The 21,678-nt window shown below is 42.3% G+C and overlaps 1 protein-coding gene across 4 annotated transcripts in view; it reads left to right on the top strand.

Moving 5' to 3' along the window:
* Positions 1 to 21,678, top strand: part of RIN2 (Ras and Rab interactor 2) — a 68,316-nt gene that overhangs the window by 33,007 nt on the left and 13,631 nt on the right. For all 4 annotated transcript variants that reach the window (XM_035101975.2, XM_035101972.2, XM_035101971.2 and 1 more), the window contains 4 exons: positions 458 to 569; positions 2,422 to 2,494; positions 4,533 to 4,624; positions 8,170 to 9,303. In XM_035101975.2, coding sequence (XP_034957866.2) covers positions 458 to 569; positions 2,422 to 2,494; positions 4,533 to 4,624; positions 8,170 to 9,303 — 1,411 coding nt within the window. The remainder of the gene's footprint in view (positions 1 to 457; positions 570 to 2,421; positions 2,495 to 4,532; positions 4,625 to 8,169; positions 9,304 to 21,678) is intronic.

Below are 21,678 nucleotides of genomic sequence, written 5' to 3' on the forward strand. Positions count from 1 at the left end.
ATCTAGGCCACTACTGGCAACTCTGACTGGCAACAGCTCTTGCAAACAGGGTTTCTTCCTTGTCCTTTGCGAAAGACCTTTTTTGTTGGGGATCAATTCTGATACTTCATTCGGGAGTGTTCATGCTCTTCAGTTGAGTTAAGGACCTTCCCTGAAAGAGGTAGAGAGGTCAATTCTGGTTCTCAGCATGGGGTAGGTTGTGTTTGAACATTCAACCCCAGCTGAGGGTAATTATTACAGCCATTCTGCTGTGCCACCCCACTGTCCATTTTGAGGTGTGTGAGCATCATTAACAGTGGACAATCAGACACTGAATAGGTTACCTAATGAAATGTTAGGCTCTATTCTGTGCCTAGGTATCCCAAGTTATTGGCCCCTCTGCTAGAACTGACACAGGAGGCCAGCCCAAATAGAAGTCTAGAATGATATTTCTTCAAAATGTATTTTATTTTTATAGACCTTCCTTGTAAGGAAATCCGCAAGAATGCAGAAGAAAGTCTTATCTCTACGTGTATCAAATGATTTTGGATTGTGTCTCAAAGAGTTTGCAATAAAAGAGAGCACATATAGTAAGTATTTAAAAACTTGTTTCTTCTTCCCTTGGCTGTGCTGTGCTGAGTAGAAAAATTCCTCAGGTTAATTGACTGTGATTTCCCATGAACATTAGCTGAGTCAGTGACAAAGTGACAAAGATACTGAGGCTTCATCGCCTTAAATTAAGGTGCTTGTTTATAGTCCAGGTTGTCAGATATCTGTCTTGGGTTCACCTGTTTAATTTTTAGCATGTGCGTGTTTGCTATACCCTTTTGCTATACATGCTTGCACTCATGTAATTATAATCTTTCAAAGCATTTCAGAAGTGTGTTTGGTGGTGGTGGTGGGGTGATAATAGTTCTCTTTCTATGAGGATTCATGCCTGCCACTTAAATACTTTAAAATAATTAATCAAAGTGTTCAGAAAGGGTGGTGTCACTGTTATCTAGGAGCACTGCTAACTTTTGAAATTGTTCCTTTGGGAGAACTGTGATGCTCTAGAACAGGTTGAAAACCACCATCCTGTCATGCTGTATATGAACATGCCACAAAGAACGGCAAAACCTAAAGGAGCTTATTATTCAGGAGTAGCTGGTGTCACAAGTCTCCAGTGAACAGTTGTCTGAACATTTGTCTGTTGTAAGCTGAATAAGATCTTCGGCAACGAGATGCACACCTCTCTTACACAAGCTGGCCAGAGTATTGACAGTAGGAAAGTGCACATTTGGGTGCATTCATCGTTGAAAATATTTTTCGACGCACATTCAGATATGCTCCCAGATTACACCTATAGATGGCAAAAGCATGAGTTTCCAAGGCACTGCAAAGTTTCTGTAGATGTGCAAAGTTTCTTGGGTATCTGCTGAAACCACGGGGCAGGCAGTGCAGAAATGGAAAGTCTGCATATATAAAGGGACTGGTTTTATATGCCTAATTATAATGGTTGCAGTGGTGGATGTACAGCTAATGGGAGTCCTTGGCTGTGAGCTGTGCTTGGGCATTTAAGATTTATTAATACGAACATTTTCAATTTATATATATATTGCCTTTCATTTATCTATATTTTCAAAATGTTAAAAATTATTTGACTTCTAGAAAACTATTATTAGACAATAATGGCCTGATTTATATGAAAGAAATCTTGATGCATGGTTGTGATGCTGATTGGTTTGTGGAATTTGTGAATTAAAGGGCAAGTTATTTCAGCAAAATAAATGCTGTAGTCTTTTCTAAGATATGATGCAGCTGCAAAATGTGTCAGCGGCTGTTGGCCTGTTGTGCAATGCAGGTTTTGTGACTCATTTTGCTAACTGTTTAGACAGATGCTGAGAACTTTAAAAACAAAACAGCAACAACTCAGTCCTTTTGCTACAGAATTTTGACTGAGGTATTTCAGATGGTCAGCTGCATGTGTAGCTTTTGGTACAAATGCAGTCTGTGTGCTGCAGATTCGGTACTATGTAGAAAGTGTTGTGTAGTGGGCATTCAGTGATTTCAGCCCGGTGCAGATAAGAAGCGGGAGGCAAGGATCTGGTACAACATCTCTTTACTTCAAAGAACAGGTAAGAGCCAGAACACAGGAATGGCGAAAACTGGGGCTTATATAATAACAGAGGACTAGCAGGGAAAAGATACATTTTGGCGGGAACCAATGGCACGGACTCCCTCCCGCGGAAACCAGTCCGGCAGAGGATCCAAACCCTGCACCCTGAACCAGCAAATGATAGACGTTCCCGCTAGAACTTGTACATTGTACTACAATACAATAAACTCTATATTACAATACATACTTGGCTGTGCTATTACTTTAATACACGACAGAAAGTAAGTTCAAAATTTCCCAGAACATGTATTGAGAAATTGAGCTTGTTTTCTTCTGCTTTGCAGCCTTTTCATTGGAAGGCTCTGGAATAAGTTTTGCTGATTTGTTCAGGCTCATAGCTTTCTACTGTATTAGCAGGTAAGGATGAATTTTCTTAGGGAGGGGAAGGCACCTGGCTCTTGTTTGCTGGTGTTCAACTGCCATTCTGCTTTCTCTCTTCCCAAAACAGGCCTCATCACTGCTGATTCCACCTAGTCATTTTTGAAGTGAATGTATTGAATGCTGAATTTATCTCTATCCCTTTTGCAAGGGTGCCCCGTCCCATTTTGCCCTCTGTGCGCCCCACCCATCCCACTTTTGTCGCACGCCATAATGCTCCCCACTCTCAGCATGCCTGATCGCTCAGGGGTGAGGAAGAGGAGCATCAATGCTGCAAGCCAGAATCCCTCCCCCTACACCTTGCTGAACTCAGTGAGAGAGGGCAGCGTTCTGCAAGGCAGGGGTAGTGGTGAGGCTAGTAAAACACCAGCTCTTGCACTTCCACCACCTGAGGCGGGTGATTCACCCTGCCTCATCGGTGGGCTGCCCCTCTCTTTCATTTCGTATCTATTAGATCGGGGGTCAGCAAGGTTTATCTTGCCTGGGCCAGATCACTCCTGCGGAGATCCCTCCGTGGGCCGGAATACGCACCCCCCCCCCACGATTTTCGGCATGTGTACAGACACGATTTTCGGCGCTGCGGAAGTGAGTCCCCCAAGCCATGCTGCGCCGGTTTAGCCATGCTGCGCAGTTTGGGGGTGGCTCATGGGCTGGCCAAACGACCTCCGTGGGTCGCTTCCGGCCCATGGGCCTGAGGTTGCTGACCCCTGTATTAGATTTTAAACAATCTAATAAATAGAAAGGTCCTATTTATTTTTTTTATTTTGCACTTTATATATAATTATCGACTTTACAAGGTCTTAATTGTGCACACACCTAAACCCCACTTAATTTTTTCAGTGTCTACTTGAGTAGAAAGTTGAGAAAATTCTGAAGATAAGGAGCATCAAATTGTCCCCCTCCTAAGTGATGGGGTGAAAATGAATTGGTGTCACATTCTTCCCTCCCCTTATCACCTGTGACAAAATCATACTGCAAAAAATCTCATTGAAAATCACAGTCTTCATCATGAAGCAGTGTGGACAATTATTATAGGGGCTCAGATTTGGACAGGTGCTCACCTTGGATCAACAGAAGGTGTTCAGCCCAAGTTCCTAAGCCAATTTTTTTTCTGTCCACCCTGTGTTCCAAATGCTTCATTGCTCCTGGAGGCTAATCTTCCCTCTGTTGAATTACAGATTTGGCATAGGACATTTAATTATTGGCTTTGGCTTAATTCAACCCCCACCGATCTTCCACCCCTAGTATTGCAAGACCGTCATGAGAGCACTTGGACTAAAATCATCATCCAAAAGCTTTATTCCTCTGGTTTATCACCACAACAGTTTATTAACACTGGGCTTCAGCAAAGCAAAGGATTTAATTAGCCAGTGCCTATATGACATTGAACGACAGAATAATTTGGCCACCGTAAGAAAATTTTGTCCATGGTGTGGACATTGGCACCCTACTTGCAATATTTCACAGATCCAAAATACAGGTGTGCTTTCACTTATGCAAGATTGAACTTATGCAAGCCTTCAGCTGTACTTGAGGATCGATTTCAAAAAATTGTTGAGCTTTTTGGGGGAAGAATTCTCTTTTTTGCCCACTCACCCCACTGCCACAGCAAAGAATAAATGGCTGCCTTACGCTCTCAATCTCTGCTGTGCAGCACTGAGCTTCATGCCAAGGAACGGCACCGCAGTGCTGAAAAAGTGTCGAAATGCACAAAGGAGGTGCCAGAACTTGTTCCCAGTGAGTTCCGATTAAAAAAAACCCCTTGAGTGTCAGACTTTTTAACCAAAAAAAGAGGTGCCGGTACTGAACATGAAGTTGTTACAGTAAGTGCCACACTTCTTAACAACAAGAACAAAAGAGGTGCCAGTACTGTGTACCCTTGAGTAACCCCTGGGGGGAAAAGCACTGGGTGGCAGTCTACTAAAGGAAATCTTATCTGGGATCACTGCATGTATAACAAGAGAGATCCCAAAGTATAAAGCTAGCTAACACTACAATTTTTTTATCTCCAAATCAGGGATGTCTTGCCGTTCACCTTGAAGTTGCCTCATGCTATTGCAACAGCAGCAACAGAGGCAGATCTTGAACAGGTGGCTCAGCTGGGACTGAGTAAGTATGTCTGTTGATTTAAGTGAATTTTGCTCCACCAAGCAGAGAGTGTTCAAAAGCAAAAGGAGATTCTTTTCAGCAGTCTTCTGTAACATTCAATCAACATGAAGACGACCAGGTGCTGCATAGGTTTGCAAGCTGGGACTGCTTTGGAGGGACATTGGCAGTGCTCTTGGTTTGAAGTCTGACAACTATGCTGCTCTTTCCTAGCAATAAGAGGACCTCAAGCCAGCATGCAGTCAGTAATAAATTTGTCTTCCCCTGGCCAACCCCACTATCCTTGGCTGATATTCTGAGCTCCTAGCACGCCACTATTTGGTTTGGTTTGTTTCTCATGTGGTGCCTGTCCTTCCTCCAAGGGAGGCTCTCCCTGTCTGTCTCACCTTCCATCTCCCCCATGACTCAAAATTATCATAGAGGGCTCCCTCAAGAAATAGCTCCAGTGAGCCAGTTCCACAGACTTATTTTTATGTTTCATTCCTGTTGAGTTTCTAAACAAACATTGCAATTGGGAAAAGAAATCCCCTTTGGAAAGCAGACTTTTAAAAAGAGGGTGATACAAGAGAGAAAAGTAAGGCGAGAGGAATTGGGGAAATTAGGGAGGATAGGATTATGAGTGATTTATTTAATTTTATTAAGAGATTTCTATGCTGCGCTATACCAGAAATGGTCACGGGATGGTTAACAAAAAAAAAAGATAATGTAAAAAATAATACATAATAAATAAACAAAATGTTAAAATAGTTCTAATATGTAGCACAATTAAAAGGTGATAAAAATGACGATGCATGAGCCTCTAAAAGGGGTGAGACAAACTCAGGGCAGAGGTCATTCTACAGAAACAAAGTGATTATGTTGAAATTTATATGGTGTGAAAAATATTTAAGCGTAAAGAAATACGTTCCATTGATGATTGATAGAGGAGACTTAGTCATGATCATTGGCTGATTAAGGGGAAATTACTTATCTCTGTTTTTAGGTGAAAAGTGGAATTTGTTGTTTGCTGGAAAGCTGAAATTAAATCCCTGCCTTCTACTAACAAGAATTTGGCTATAAAACATGCAGACCAGATCACCCTTAAATGGGAGTAAACACAATTCCATATGTACAGACAGGGTGCGGTTTAGATGATTACATGATATGCCATAGTACTAGTGACACACACAAGTTATAGATGTACTTGCACATGTAGGATGAGGGATGACAAGAGTTTTATAAAATAATCCATGGTTTGGATGAAACAATGAGAGAATTTTTCTCCATCCCTCATAATACTAAAGTTGGTGGGACATGGATGGTCCTAGGTCAGACAGAAATGGAGTTCTCTGTACAATATATACAGTATGATGGATTTTTTGTGGTGATGGCTAAGGGGCTTAGATAAATTCATGGAAAGTAGAACTGTTACCTGCTATTAGCCACTGGATCTAAACAGAATGATTTTGTGTTTCTGGGTGGCATTTGCAAAAGAGCAACATCAGGAGGTTGTTACTGCTTTCACGCCTTGCTTGTGGGTTTCCCCAAAGGCATATAGTTGACTACTATGAGGAAAGGGATAAACTGAACTAGATGTGATATTTATCCTATTCCACAAGATTGTGCTTAATGTCTTTAGCCCTCTGAAAATTGGAGCCATTTTTGAATGCCATAAACTGAAATGTGGGATTCCTTTTGAAACTGCCAGCTCAGCATCCTCTCTGACTGGCAGCCCAAATTATTATATTTCCCAGCTACCTGATGCGGGAGCCTTAACTTGGACATTCTGCCACAGAGCTATTGCCCCTTCCCAAAGAGAGATTATAATTTTCCAAACAGGTTCATATTTATAACTCTGATGCAAATTTTGTATAGGTCCCAGGATTTTCGTTGGACCTGTACTTAAGTAAGTTACAACACCTAGGAATGTGTTCTGTTTATGTAGCTAAGACATGTGGTTTCATTTAGCATAAGTACACTTTTAATGCCTTTTTCATATATCTTGGCTCACTCACATGTGTACCTTCGCAATGCAATTTGAGGATATGATTGGTCCAGGCTGAGGAATTGTTAAGAAAAGAGCCTTCATTCCGTTTCTTTCCAGTTATGTGTGGAGCTCTTTCAAAAGAGTCCATATAAAGGTTCAAAATCCCTCTGGGGCAAGATGGATTTCCAAAGCAACTTTGATGGGAAAGTCGTATGACTTGACTTGTAACAATAAATTTCTTTTGAGATTAGTGTCCAGACTGCAGAATTTATGATTTGGCTCTCTTGCGGGTTCCCCTCCCCACACAGAAAAGGGTAAAATCAGCCCTGTAGTAGGATCTGAATAGAGCTGCAACATTGCAGGGGGACATGACAGTTTAACCCTTCCCTTGCTGTGCTATTTTTAGCAATTTGAATGTGCACCCAAGCACACCCCAATATGTTGCTCGCCCTGTGAGATATCAACATATCACAGGTGCCAAACAAGTATCCGTATGAAACTGCCAGCTCAGCATCCCCTCTGACTGGCAGCCTGAATTATTATATTTCCCAGCTACCTGATGCTGGAGCCTTAACTTGGCCATTCTGCCACAAAGGCAGACATCTTTGGAAAGAAGTAACTCAGATTAGAAAATGGCATTGAGCTTCCTTCACCAAGGCCACACCTCTTGTCTGATTGGGGGGCTCTTGTGGCTGCTTTTACTTTTGGCGGGGGAAATCTATGGGAGAGCTAATTGCAGATCCTTTAACATCCCACCTCATGTGCTCTTTATGGACAGATAGATCAAAGGAAAGTTTGGGAATTTAACCCATAACATAATTTAAAGCCACAATCTCAATTCTTATTAAGGAAGCAAATCAATTGGTGTGATGTCTAAACTGACAAACCATAGGCACAGCTGTTTTTCTTCTTCTTCATGCCCCTGCACCTAGATCCTGCCCTGCTTGGCAGAGTGAAAATGAAAACAGACATGCAGCTCTAAGCCAGGGGCTGCCTGCTCATTTGGAGTGATGTCTGAATTAATCCACCAAGAGAGGAGAAAGTCTGTTTAGAAGGCTGCTTCTTAGTAGTGCTGCCATCATTGGTATAAGCGAGGATAACCTGCCATGTTATATTCAAGCCCAAGCATTTAGTGAGGGGAGGGGGTGGTTTCTGGGAATGATACATACTTCCTTCAGAAGCCCCCCTCCCCACATATACTTTAAGAAACTTAGTTTTTGGAAACATAGGCAGGTCTGCCATGAGGTAAAGTCAGGTGGTGAACTTTGGCAGCAGATTTGGGTCAAAGACGTAAACAGGCAAGTCTGACTAAGGGACTAGCAGAAAGTTATTCTGCAGAAACTCTGGTCTAGTGAACTGAGGCTTGCACAAGAGAGCTGCCAGGTCATCTGTGTTGTGTGTGCACATGTGTGTTGCAGAGGGGGTTTGGATTTCCCACCTCACTGCCCAAAATGTCTTGGGTTTGCCCTTTATGGAAAGTCAAAGAACTATTTGCTTGAGCACAGATGTTGTTGAGCGGAGTGTTCTGATCGCTTGCTATATAATATTGCCATTCTTACACTAACCAAATAATTACTTTCAGATTTTTGGAGTTCTCCAGCTAACAACAGCCTGCAAAATCCTTCACTCCTCCAGAAGCCTCTGCCTTCAGACAGCATATATAAAGGCTCCCAGCAGCTCTGCCTCATAAATGGAGTTCATTCTATAAGAACCAGAACGCCTTCGGAGCTGGAATGCAGCCAGACCAATGGAGCCTTGTGTTTTATTAATCCTCTCTTCTTGAAAGTGCATAGCCAGGATGTCAGTGGAAATTTGAAAAGGCAGTGCCCAAGAACTCAAGATGTGAACTGCCCAGAGAGGGCTCGTTCCCCTCCACCTAGGCCACCCCCACCTTCTATTCATAGCCTTGTTGCAAGCCCTCAGCTATCCAGGAATATAAACCAGGCAAGTCTGCTGGAAACTGCCGACCACAACAAACACTGGAACTTGGATTTGCTGCAGAAGACGCCTGCTGCTCCTGTCCCACCTCCTCGCCTGAAGAAGAAGGCGCTCTCTTTAGAAGCAGAGAGCAGTGCAAAAAGCTCGGCTGTAATTAGACCGAGCCATAACTCAGTGCATGGCTCAGAAGCTGCTCACATTCCAGGTGGAGCCCCGCCTCAGCAGAACTTTGCAGAGAGCAAAAAGAGCTTAGCTGCACACTCTGAGTCACAAGTACAGTGGAATGGAGGCAGGCAGAGACTAAGCAACATGAGCCTCTCCACATCCTCCTCTGACTCGCTTGACTTTGATCGGAGCATGCCGCTCTTTCCTTACGATGGGGATACTAACAGCAGCCTGGAAGAATATGAGGGGGAAAGCGACCAGGAGAGCATGGCACCACCCTTGAAGCCTAAAAAAAAGAGGACTAGCTCGTTTGTGCTTCCCAAAATTTTTAAATCCCAGCTGCGGAAAGTGAGCGGAGTTTTCAGCTCCTTCATGACCCCAGAGAAGAGGATGATCAAGAAAATAGCAGAGATGTCTCGAGATAAGCGCACCTATTTTGGGTGCCTGGTTCAGGACTATGTGAGCTTCCTGCAGGAGAACAAGGAGTGCCATGTTTCCAGCACAGATATGCTTCAGACTATTCGGCAGTTTATGACCCAAGTCAAGAGCTACTTGTCTCAGAGCTCTGAACTGGATCCTCCAATTGAGTCCCTGATTCCAGAAGACCAAATAGGTAAGCAAGTGTCTGGTTTGTTTGCCTCTCCTCACCTGTCAAAAGTGAAAACATGCTGTCCTTGTAGTTGCAGTCTTCATATTTGTTGGAAAGGTCCAGGTCTTCTGTTAATGTTCAGAGTTCCAGTTGCTTCTCCTAGTTAAAATCCTGTATACTTCAAAACAAAACAAAGCCTACAGGAGGAAAGTTTGCATGAAACCAGTGCTTTTCCCCCCCTGGGGTTACTCAAGGGAACCAGGTAGAGGGCCTTCTTGGTAGTGATGCCCCCCCTGTGGAGATGCCCTCCCTTTATCAAGGAGATAAAGAAATACACAACTTTTAGAACACATCTGAAGGCAGCCCTTTATCGGGAAGTTTTTAATGTTTGATGTTTTATTGTGTTTTTATACATGCTGTAAATCACCCAGAGTGGCTGGGGAAACTCGGCCGGATAGGTGGGGTATAAATAATAAAATTATTGTTGTTGTTATTGTAATTGTTATTATGCAGTACCGGCACCTCCCCCCGCCCCCCGCCCCCTGGAAGAAAAGCACTGGTTAACACTTACTGTAACCACTTCATGGCGAGTATTGGCACCTTTTCTTCTAGAAGAAACACATGATTTATTCAATACAACACCATCAGTTTTACAAGGTAGCCTAAGTAAAAGTCAGGACCCTGCTTCAAGAGACTTGCAATCTAGACTTGATGGGGGGGGGGGGGACAGAGGGAAGAAAAGAGTGTTGCATTTGCACATGCTTTTTCCCCAGAAAGAAATACAATATACTCAAAGCTGACGTTGGATCCTAAAGGATTAAGACTGCAGTCCTGTGCACACTTACCTGGAAGCAAGCCCCACTGAACACTGTAGGATTTATCTCCAAGTGAACATAGAATTGTGGTGCACAGTTGCAACCCTATGTGTGTGTAAACATGTGTGAGATTAGGTTGCATGGCTTGTGGCAGCTACATTTTAATATACAGTATTACAGTCACTTATAATCAAGCATCTTCTAAACAAAGACATTTAATATCTTTCCATTTTCCATGTAGTATCTTATGTTCTTGCTTTTGTACTGCAGGACAGCAACACATTATTATTATTATTATTATTATTATTATTATTATTATTATTATTATTATTATTATTTTATTTAAAATATTCCTTCACCACCACCACCACAATTTACTTACTGTATACACTGGCCGTCCAACTGTTTTTCTATTTATTTATTTTCAGCAGTGCACAGAAATCAACAAGTCAGTAAAAGCAGCAGAACAATAAACAATTAAGATCTTCTAGAAAGACTTAAAGCAGAAGCAGAGGAAAATTTAAGCAATACCATAAAATTTCATAGCGTAAACTATTTGTTCACCAAAGCCTTTAATGGTTTTAATTTTGTCTACTAAATGGTAAAAGGGGTCGGGCCTCTTTTACTTGTGGAGGAATGGTATTCTGCAAACTGGGTGCCATCACTGGGAAAAAAGGATCTCCCCCCACTTTCTACTTGTCAGGGGCACCTGGAGCTCAGTTCCAGAATTTCAACTGGACAATTTCTTAAGTTAATGCAAGTCTAAGATTCATACGAAAGAAAGAAAGAAGAGGGTTTCCTCAGATCTTGTTTGCTCTGTGTTGCATATATAAGCATTTTAGAAAGACAGAGGGGATGTGATATGAAAATGCAGGTTAGTTCCTTAAGATATTGTTTCTGCCCGTCTTTATGTGCCTTCGGTGTTATAGGTATTTAAACAACAAAAACAACAACATTGAAAGCTATTTTCCTAGTGTACCTCCCTCAGGCAAAATACTTTCCATGTGAGCTCATTTCATCGAACTGCTTTCCTCCCCATTGACTTGGTGTTCTCATATGTTGTTGGGTATCCAGCATAGGAATTTGTATTCAGTGCTAGCTGATAACCATTCCCAAAAAAAGTAGTTAAGTGTTTTTGTACTGAAACTTTGGCATGCCGTGAATCGAGTAGCTATTTCCATAAGTATGACTCATTGTAGATCCAGTGTAAAGGGGATATGTTGCCAATGAAACAACATCCTGTGATAATTTTTTCTCCCGAAACTCAAGATAGTCTAGTGCAGGCACCCCCAAACTTCGGCCCTCCAGATTTTTTTGGCCTACAACTCCCATGATCCCTAGCTAATAGGACCAGTGGTGAGGGATGATGGGAATTGTAGTCCAAAACATCTGGAGGGCCGAAGTTTGGGGATGCCTGGTCTAGTGGCTTTATAAGATACTATACTGTGTATCAAAGATTTTGCAGTGCTCTAAAACATTTAACCTTGCTTTTTAGCAGCACGCTTTTTTTACAATTCACAAAGAAATATCAGTTTTTTCTTGTGGTTTGTTTGGACTTTTGCTGCTTCCCACAAGGGTGTGGTTTAAATTTAAACTATGTTGATTTTGGTGGATTGTTAAAATGACAACTTTTTCATATGCTAATGACTATTTATGTGGAGGAGCATTGTGTTTTAGCTTGGGTGAGTTTAGTTGAGCAACTGATGGCCTGTGAGCAATCTCTCATTATGCAGAGTGGCATGTTTTGGAGCAGTTTTGCTGCCTTCACCAGTCTTCAGATTTGCAAGTAACCACAAAGGAGCAGATGCATCAGATCTTGCTGATTTAAGCACAGAGCTTATGTGGCAGATGGATTGAGTCATTCCAAACAGACAATAGAACAAACACCAGGCTAATCCATTTTCTCCTCAATTTATTTCACCATTTCAATCTTAACTTGGGCACAAAAATAAAGTCAAAGCTAGAAAAAACAATTGCATGCATTTATTTACAGGTTAAACTGTGGTATTTCATTTTCTTATTTGTTCCAACTTTGCTTCTGTTGTTGTGATGCCTTCAGCACTAAGCTTGCTTCAAATAACCTCAAGATACCTGTTCCCTAGTAATGTAGGAAAAGATTTTAGGGTGAGACAAAATCTAAAGGTTTTAACTAGAGGTCTGTTGTTTGATGTTTGGACAAAGAACGAGGAGCCTAATAGTAATAATACTTTAATACTTAACATAGCTTGTTTTTTTTAGTGTACCATCTATTTCACATAAACTTTAGTTTAGCATCCAGTCCCAGGTGTCCCTGTGAAGCCCACAAACTGGACTCAAAAGCGGCCAGCCACTCTTGCCATTTACTATCTAAAGCAGTTGCTGTACGCATACTGAGCTTGGGAACATCATGCAACATCATAGCCCTTGATAGGCCCATCAGTTTGTCTGATGTCAAGCCACATGAACCAGTTGCCATTATGGAGCAGCAAATTCCTTTAAAATTACTTATGAAAAATTACTTATGAAGAATGCAAATAAGTATTTACTGATCGATAAATTTCTTTGGGACCTCTCTTCCCAAATCCCTATGTTACTGTATATTGTAGGAGGGATGGGTAGGTGGGAATTCTCAGCCTTACAACAGTTGAGTAAGGTATGTTTTCTGAGGTTATGGAGGCAATTCATTTGAGGCATTCTGAGCACTCTTGAACAGGGGTGGTGAACCTGTGGCCCTTTAGATGTTGTTGAACTTCAACACAGGCTAGTGAGTGTGGCTAATAGTCAGGTCCTCCATGCTCGAAAAGGTCTTTTTAAAGAGGTTGCTCTTACCCTCATATCTTCAGATCTAGAATTGCAGGGTTCATAGCCAACTTGAGATGTCCCTACTCTAAGCTGCTATAGTGCACCAGTCATTTTTCCACACAATATCTGGAGAGCCAGAAGTTTTTGCATAATCCCACTGTGGTGTGGTTATGGATCAAATGTGAATTTCACTCCTCCTTTTTGACACTTCCCACTAGCTACTCCAGCTTGCACTGCTCCTGTGCCTAATCCACACACAAATGGTGGGAATTGCAGTGGAAGCCTGCTTTCAGCCTGGAATAAAACTTTTCAGGGAATGCAAGGAGCTAATGTGAGAATGTTAATGCTGGTGTTGGAGGCCTATTTTGTGCAGATATGGCTGGTGATTTTGGCCATGCTGCTTTTGTTGATAGTGTGAATTGTTTCTTTGCCTTCTTCTGTGCCAAGTAAAGTAAGTGTATGATGACATATTGTCATATTGTCTTTCAACAAAGTTTGGTTGAAAACTTTTCTTTATTCCAGAGCCTTCCCGAATTAGGCCATTTTATTCCTGCAACTTTTAATTATCATTAGTTTCCTTTTTTAAACAATGTTTTATGGGTTTGTTTTTATTCTAGTTTTTGTACACCGTTTGTTCAGGTATTTTTTGAATGTAGAGTAGTTTACAGTATACATTTGGAAATAAATAAATAAAACAAAACAGGATAATCATTCCTGGATTCTTCAAATGTTAACAAACTAGTGTATTTGAAATTTAGGTGCCTGACAGAGTACCAGTTTAAATTGCAGAGTAGAAAAGTAGGTCAGCTTAAATTAAATGAATTTTTCAAGCAGAAATGGAGTTTCATATTGTATTATTTTACTGCAAATTGTTTTAGTAATACAGTTCTTTAAGATATAACCATTGCTTTTAAAATGATGTTTTAACTGTCTAAAAACACTTCAGTCAGTTGACAGCCCTTTCTTCACATATATACAGTTACCAAGAATCACTCCAGGAGACACAAACATTACCTCAGAGCTGGCCTTGAGATGAGCCAGATAGTTTGATTTCCAAAGTCCAAAAACTGTGTTTCAGCCTTTTATAATATTTTCAACAGTGCCATGTCTAGAGATGTAGCTTTTGCCTCTTTCTGATGGTGCAAATCCATCAGGGAAATAAATAAATACTTTGGGTTGTCTGCAGCACTGCGACAACCCAAATTTCTAAGTGTGCAACAGAGCTTCCCCTTCATCTCCCCAGCAGGCGCGGCCTGCATCTTCAAAATCTGCTCCAGAGAGCTGGGGGACCCTCCAGAGCAGATTGTGGGGTGGGGAGGTGAGGAAGGAGAAACCTTCCTTTGCAAGTGGAATGCTGCCCATGCAATTATAGATACAACCCCCTTTTTTTATTAAACAAAGGTTGTATATCGCTTAATCAGGAAATTTATAAGCTGATTAAATAAAACAGTATAAAATATTCATAAGAAAATAACAAATTTTAAAAGCAAATAGACATGTGAAATATATTGAATATGTATGGAATATAGCTAAACTGAACTATTTTGAAACTAATATACATAACTACATAACTGAGTATTATTATTATTATTATTATTATTATTATTATTATTATTATTATTATTTATTGAGTTTATATACCACCCTATACCTGGAGGTCTTACTTAAACATAAAAAGTTTTCCTATTTCTCCCCATCATCACACCATAGTCTTTTATGAAATGTTCACCTCATTTGCTTCAAAAATAAGTAACTCAACAGTGGATTGCGGTTAGCTGACCTTTACGGCAAGATGTTACTGCCTGTCATAGAGAGCTGCTAGCAGAGTGCATTGGTGTAGAGCTGGTCTGATAAAAGATTATGTTGTGAACAGCCCTTTCCTCTGCTTTCAGGCTGTTTGCACATTATTTATTTTTCTACATTTACTATGAGTGACTTGGGAAGGACCATAGTTCAGAGAGACAGCACATATCATGCATATGAATGGCTCTAGGTTCATTTTCCAAGGTAGGGCTGAGAGGGACCTCTGCCTGAAACCCTGTAGAGCCCCTGCAGTAGGGCTGGGCAATATCTGGCTTTCAACATTGTGATATATCAGCAGATGAATATCATGATATACAGTAATGATATATCACGATGTCTGAAATAAGGAGGAAGTGAGGTGAGGAGGAAGAAGCAGCCGAGATACAACTCCCAGTCCTACAGCTGAGCAAGCCCCCATGCTGGCTCAGAGCGGTGGGGTGTGTGTGTCCTTAAACTTCAGCATCAGTTAGCTTCTCTAAACCAGGCTTTCTTTGACTGCTTTCAGGCACACGCATGCACACAAGAGAGAGAAGGGAGGAAAGAGCACCTGCTCATTCTACTCAGGGAGACGCAGAAGCTCCAGCTGACTTCCTGCTGTTTTCAAGTATCATTATTTTTGCATTGAGCGCGCGCAAACACAAACACACACGACTCGCAATATATTGCTGGGTCATTTATTTTGAAACGGTTATCCCGATGTTGTCTCGAAACCGGTTTTGGACAATACATCAATATATCACCCAGACATACCTTGCAGCTGTATTATTATTATTATTATTATTATTATTATTATTATTATTCACAAGGAGGAGCAGTCAGATCATATCAGCTCCATCTACTGTCTGAAGCAATGCAGCCAAGTACACATTTATCATCTCAGTGTGAATTTGCTGATGCGCGCACATACATGTGTCACATCTAAAGCTTTGCATGCTTGAAGTTGAGGAGAGGGAGATGTCTTGTAGAATGAGTTGCTTTCCCCACTATTTTCACCCACTTCAGATTTTGCATGTGCAGACCACTTCAGATATCCATTCTGCCCAAACTCTTGCCTGTGGCAGGAATACACTGCTGCCTCCCATCATACTTGCTCAGTGATCCAATAGGTGCACTATGCACGTACTCAGGCAAGCGTGGGGGGTGCAATGCTTTCACTTCCTTTTGGTAACAGCACACCCTGCTCTGTGGGGCCTGGTGACTTGGCAGCAATGCATGTGGGTCCTCAGTGCTGCACAGTGCATGCATCACATTGCATGACAGATAAAAGGGCATGCCCCCTTTTAAAGAAAACAAAACTAGCTGGTTGGCTTTCTAGCAAATAGCAGCTTTGTATGTTGCAGCAGTGATGTCCTTTTGAATTTTTGCACACCAGACAGTTCCTCATGTGGTATTATTGTCAGGTGGGTCCGGCCGTCATAGGTTTTAGGAATCAGCCTTCAGCGGCTGTTGTTTACAGTGTGTGCATCAAGCACTCTTGGATAGCTGCTTACCAGAGTGAGTAACAGCTTTCCCCAGTTTGGATCCACCATTGCAGGCATCTTCTCCCACCCCAACAGGTGTCCTATGACTGTTTCCATGCTGGGAACTGACAGTATAACCAAGCAGGGGCGTAGCAAGGGGGGCGATAGGGGCAGTCTGCCCCAGGTTCCACTCGGGGGGGGGGTGACAGTCGGTGCCCCACCCCGCGACTCCCAAGATGAGCCCCTCCAGCCTCCCGGTAAAAAGCCCGCTCAGCACAGCGCTGGGAGGCTGGAGGCTTGGGAGTCGGGGGGCGCAGACTGTCATCCCCCTCTAGCTGCAGGGTGGCACCTGCCCACTGCACCGAGCGAGGCTTTCTACCAGGAAAGCTGTGCATGCGTACAACGTAGAGGGGGATCGCGCCCCCCCCAACGACTTCAAAACAGAGCCTAAACGGAGCGTCCAGCCTCTAGGTAGAAAGCCTGCTGGTGCAATCAGTTCTGTCGCCTTTTTTTAAAAAATTGATAATTTTGGCATCCCTAAAGTCTGCTGGTATTTCATCTCTTTCCCATATTTTTTCGATGGGTTTGTGAAGTTTTTGTGTAAGTTCAATTCCACCCACTTCGAATATTTCGGCAGCTATCCCATCAGGTCCATTGGCTTTGTTGTTTTTCATTTGATTAATAGCTGTACACAACTCTCCCAGATGTGGAGATACTGCAAGCTCATCTCTAACTTGTTTTTGCGGAATTTGTGAGAGGACCTCAGCAACTACGGAGGAGTTGCGGTTAAGCAGATGTTGGTAATGTTCTTTCCAGCGCAGTGCAATAGCTTCTTTATCTTTTAGAAGTGTGATACCGCCCCAGACAGTAGGAAAAACTTGTCTCCATTGCTCCACTACAACTGAATTATTATTTTTTATTAAATTTGCAAGTTGCAATCCAAAGTGACTTAGATAACCAAACAAACAAAAAACTCCCACATATACACATTAAAACCAAGGCAGTGTAGAGGGGGCGGGGAAAATACATTAAAACATCCTATCCATTAGGGGGAGAAACCAAGCAGGGTATAGTGCATTTGAGTAAGGTTCCAGGTGGGAAAATCCACTGAGGCAGATGTTGACAATTGAGTGTCAAGAGTGTGTGTAGAATGCTTTAGTATTTTGTTTTGTAAAGCACTGTGATTATGAAGACCCAGCATGGGTGATGCCAGACTGCTGTCAGGAATGCTTTGATGGTGTTTCCTGCTTGGCAGGGGGTTGGACTGGATGGCCCTCGTGGTCTCTTCCAACTCTATGATTCTATGATTCTATGAATCTCATTTCTTTTTTTGATAGAGTTACAAATTTGGTGGATCAATGGACGTAGTGTATTTTTTAAAATAGTTTTTTTGATTTCCAGTATATAACAAAAAGAGAGAAAATAATAAAAACAAAATCCCAAAATAAAATATGAATCCTACAACAGATAATTAAATGGTTGGTCTGTGAGCACCAGATGAATCTCTTTTCTTTTCGATAGACTTGCAAGCTCGATTAATCAGATAAGTGCTATCGGTGAAGTGCATCCAGATTTCAGTAAGGTTTTTGACATAGTCCCCTATGATATTCTTGTGAAGAGGTTGGTAAAATGTGGACTAGGTGGATTTGCAGCTGTTTGCCTGATAGAATCCAAAGAGTGCTCACTAATAGATCCTCATCTTCTTGGACAAAAGTGACAAGGTTCTGTCCTGGGCCTGTTATTGTTCAATGTCTATAAATGATTTGGATGAAGGAATCGAGGGGATGCTCAGCAAATTTGCAAATGATACAAAACTGGGAGGGGTAGCCAATGCCACTTGGCATTGACCTTAACATATTGGAGAACTGGGGCCAAATTAACAACATGTATTTCAATAAGGACAGATGTCAGGTTCTGCACCTAGGCAGGAAGAACCAGATGCACAAATGTAAGATGGGGAACATCTGGCTTGCCAGTAGTACATGTGAAAATGATCTAGGGGTCTTAGTAGACCACAAACTTCATAAGAGTCAAGAATGTGATGCAGCTGCAAAATAAGCTAATGCTCTTCTAGGCTGCATCAACAGAAGTATAGGGATTTGGAAGTAATAAAAAGGTAAAGGTAAAGGACCCCTGACAGTTAAGTCCAGTCGTGAACAACTCTGGGGTTGCAGCGCTCATCTCTGGGAAAACCAGAGCAGCGCACGGAAACACCATTTACCTTCCCGCCTGAGCGGTACCTATTTATCTACTTGCACTTTGACGTGCTTTCAAACTGCTAGGTTGGCAGGAGCTGGGACCGAACAACAGGAGCTCACCCCGTCATGGGGATTTGAACCGCCAACCTTCCGATCGGCAAGCCCTAGGCTCTGTGGTTTAACCCACAGCACCACGCATGTCCCTCTGGAAGTAATAGTCCTGCTCTATTGTACATTGGCCACATCACACCTGGAGTCCTATGTCCAGTTCTGGGTGACATAAAGAAGGATAATGACAAGCTGGAATGTATGCATATGAGGTTGGCCAAGATGATCAAGGTTCTGGAATCCAAGCCTTATGAGTAATGGTTGAGGTAGCTGGTTATGTTTAGTCTGGTTAAGAGCAGACTGACAGGAGCTGTGATAGCCATCTTCAAATATCTAAAGGGCTGTCACAAGGAAGATGAAACAAACTGCTCTGGACCTGAATCAGTGGATTCTGACTAAACATCAGGAAGAACTTTCTGACAGTAGTTGTCATAGATAATTTGTAATTATGTTGACCAACTTAATTAAAGCTGTCTTAGCTATTTGAAAATGGAAAGAGGAAGTGCTTTGATAGGGTGATCGGTTTCCTTGTGACTTCAGGAATGTCCATCTGCATCCTGTACTGACACAGTCTTTTTCAATCTTTTCAAGCAGCACATTATTTTAATAAAACAAAAAATACTTGGATGATCTGCTACCATTAAAGGGGATACTGTATTATAGACTCACAAAGCTGGGAGGGATTCTGAGGGTCATCTAGTCCAACCTCCTGCAATGCAGGAATCTCAACTAAAGCATCCCTGACAGATGGTCATTCAACCTCTGCTTAAAAACCTCCAAGGAAAGAGAAACCACCATTTCCTAAGCTCTTATTCTTGTCTGCCTTATTAGTTTCTGTCATAACATTGGAGAGAGCTATGTGGTGATTAAAAATACTTTGAGATTGTAAACCCAAGCATACTACTTGAGACTTCCCAGTAAACATAATGTTACGAGTTTGTTGGTGCTGGACACTTCTAAATTCCTGGAACCAGTAAATGTTAGAATTTAATTAAGTATTGGGCTGCTAAGCATTGGACTAGTTCTAAACTAGTCCCGGGATATGTGTTAAAAGCTAATTGAGAGAGGCTAGCTTCCACTTGGGGTGTTAGGCCCTGGGTGATGGGCCATTTAAAAAACCCAAAGGATTAAGGGGGCTTTGTTGCGGAGTGGAGAGTTTAAGAGTGATGTGACGGAGAAGAAAGGCAGCAAGCTGAAAAGCTGGAGAGGCTAGCAGCTGTAAGAGAAACAAGGCCCATTTGGGGTGTTGATGCTGTGAAACCTTCCATTGGCGGCTCAAGTTGTACATATGTGTAAATAAACCATATATCATAAGGATACCACAGTCTCCTCTATGCCTCATTTCCAGAAAGAAACAGGAACCCTGGGCCAGCGCTTGGAACCCATGGAATCTCACACTGCTCAAAGATGTGGAGGCAGGCAGCAATATTTAGGATCTGTATATATCTCCTTCTGAAGCCAAAGCCAGCTTTGGATAATATTTTAAGATCAGACAGACAGGGGAAGTATCAAATTAAAGTATAGAGAGCATGTACCATATTAGCTCAAATCTAAGCCGCACCCGAATATAAGCCACACCTTTAAAATTGGAGGGGGGGGAGGAGAAAAAATACCCGAATATAAGCCACTCCATTCCTTACTGCTCCTGGCTGCATACTGTGGGAATGTTCAGGGAGGCAGGAGAGCAGACATCCCCAAACTTCGGCCCTCCAGATGTTTTGGACTACAATTCCCACCATCCCTGACCACTGGTCCTGTTAGCTAGGGATCTTGGGAGTTGTAGGCCAAAACATCTGGAGGGCCGCAGTCTGGGGATGCCTGCAGGAGAGGATATATTGTTTAATGATATCCTTCCTAACTTGCATTAGAAAGTTCTATATCTTAGCAGAGTTTAAACATTCCCCTTTTAAACGCACAGCGGTTTTCTTGTTGCAGGCTTGTCTGAGCCTCTATGTATAAGATTCCTGGTAAGATCCCTTCTTGTCCCTCTTAAAAAGGATAGACACGACAATCTTATGAAAGTCAACATAAAAGTAATTTACTCACAATCATTCAGTTCACAGTTGGATCCCTGAAGGCAGACAAGGTTACAAAAGTATATATATATAGCAACTATCGCGTAAGGGAGTTACAGTGGTACCTCGGTTGAAGTACACAATTGGTTCCGGAAGTCTGTACTTAACCTGAAGCGTACTTAACCTGAAGCGAACTTTCCCATTGAAAGTAATGGAAAGTGGATTAATCTGTTCCAGACAGGTCCGCAGAGTACTTAAACTGAAAATACTCAAACTGAAGCGTACTTAAACCAAGGTATGACTGTAGTCCCAAGTGACTGCCAACAGGAAAAACAAAATGGAGACAAGAGAAAGGAAGGTTAGGTCTCACACACAGACAGGCCTCTAGTCACATGCAGAGGACGTTTGTCACAGCTCAAGAGGAAACAGGAAGTTTTCACCTGGGTAATGTAAAGCATTCCCTAGCACAGACACCCCCAAACTTCGGCCCTCCAGATGTTTTGGACTACAATTCCCATCATCCTTGACCACTGGTCCTGTTAGCTAGGGATCTTGGGAGTTGTAGGCCAAAACATCTGGAGGGCCGCAGTCTGGGGATGCCTGCCCTAGCATGTCCACTCTAGGAATGTTGTACTTGACTGCTATGTGTTTCACATCCCACACATACTGGGGGGGGGGGCTTGTGCTGCGTTGCCGGCCTTTCCCCTTCCTCACTCTCTCCCTTCCCAGCCTTGGGGGAGAGGACGGGGGACTATGCACAGGGCGGGCGCAGCTTTGCCATGCTCCTTGCCATGCAAGGTCGCAAATATAAGCCGCACTTTAACTTTTCACGGTTGGAATTTGGGGAAAAGGCGAGGCATATCTTCAGGCCAATATGGTAGATTTGCCAACAAAATCATTGGAAGGCCTGTGGACAGACGTTTCTGTGTACTATTACCGGTAGTTTTTGGGCGACTTTTCTCAAACATGTGTTGATTTTTTTTTTTAACCAAAGCAGCCACTATTTCTTACTTGTCTGACATTAACACCTTGCTGCTCAGCATGAGAAAAGAAGAGAAAAGAAGGAAGGAGTAAGGTCTAATAAGTGCACAGCTTTGTCAAAAGTCCCAAAGATTATAAAGGGACTGTTAAAAAAAAAATCTCTTTCCAATGCCCAGAACCATCAGTCCATACATTTACTTAGGGCTTGTCCACCCTTCTGGATGTCCCGAAGTGCCCC

The sequence above is a fragment of the Zootoca vivipara genome, chromosome 8, assembly GCF_963506605.1.
Source record: "Zootoca vivipara chromosome 8, rZooViv1.1, whole genome shotgun sequence".
Lineage (NCBI taxonomy): Eukaryota > Metazoa > Chordata > Lepidosauria > Squamata > Lacertidae > Zootoca > Zootoca vivipara.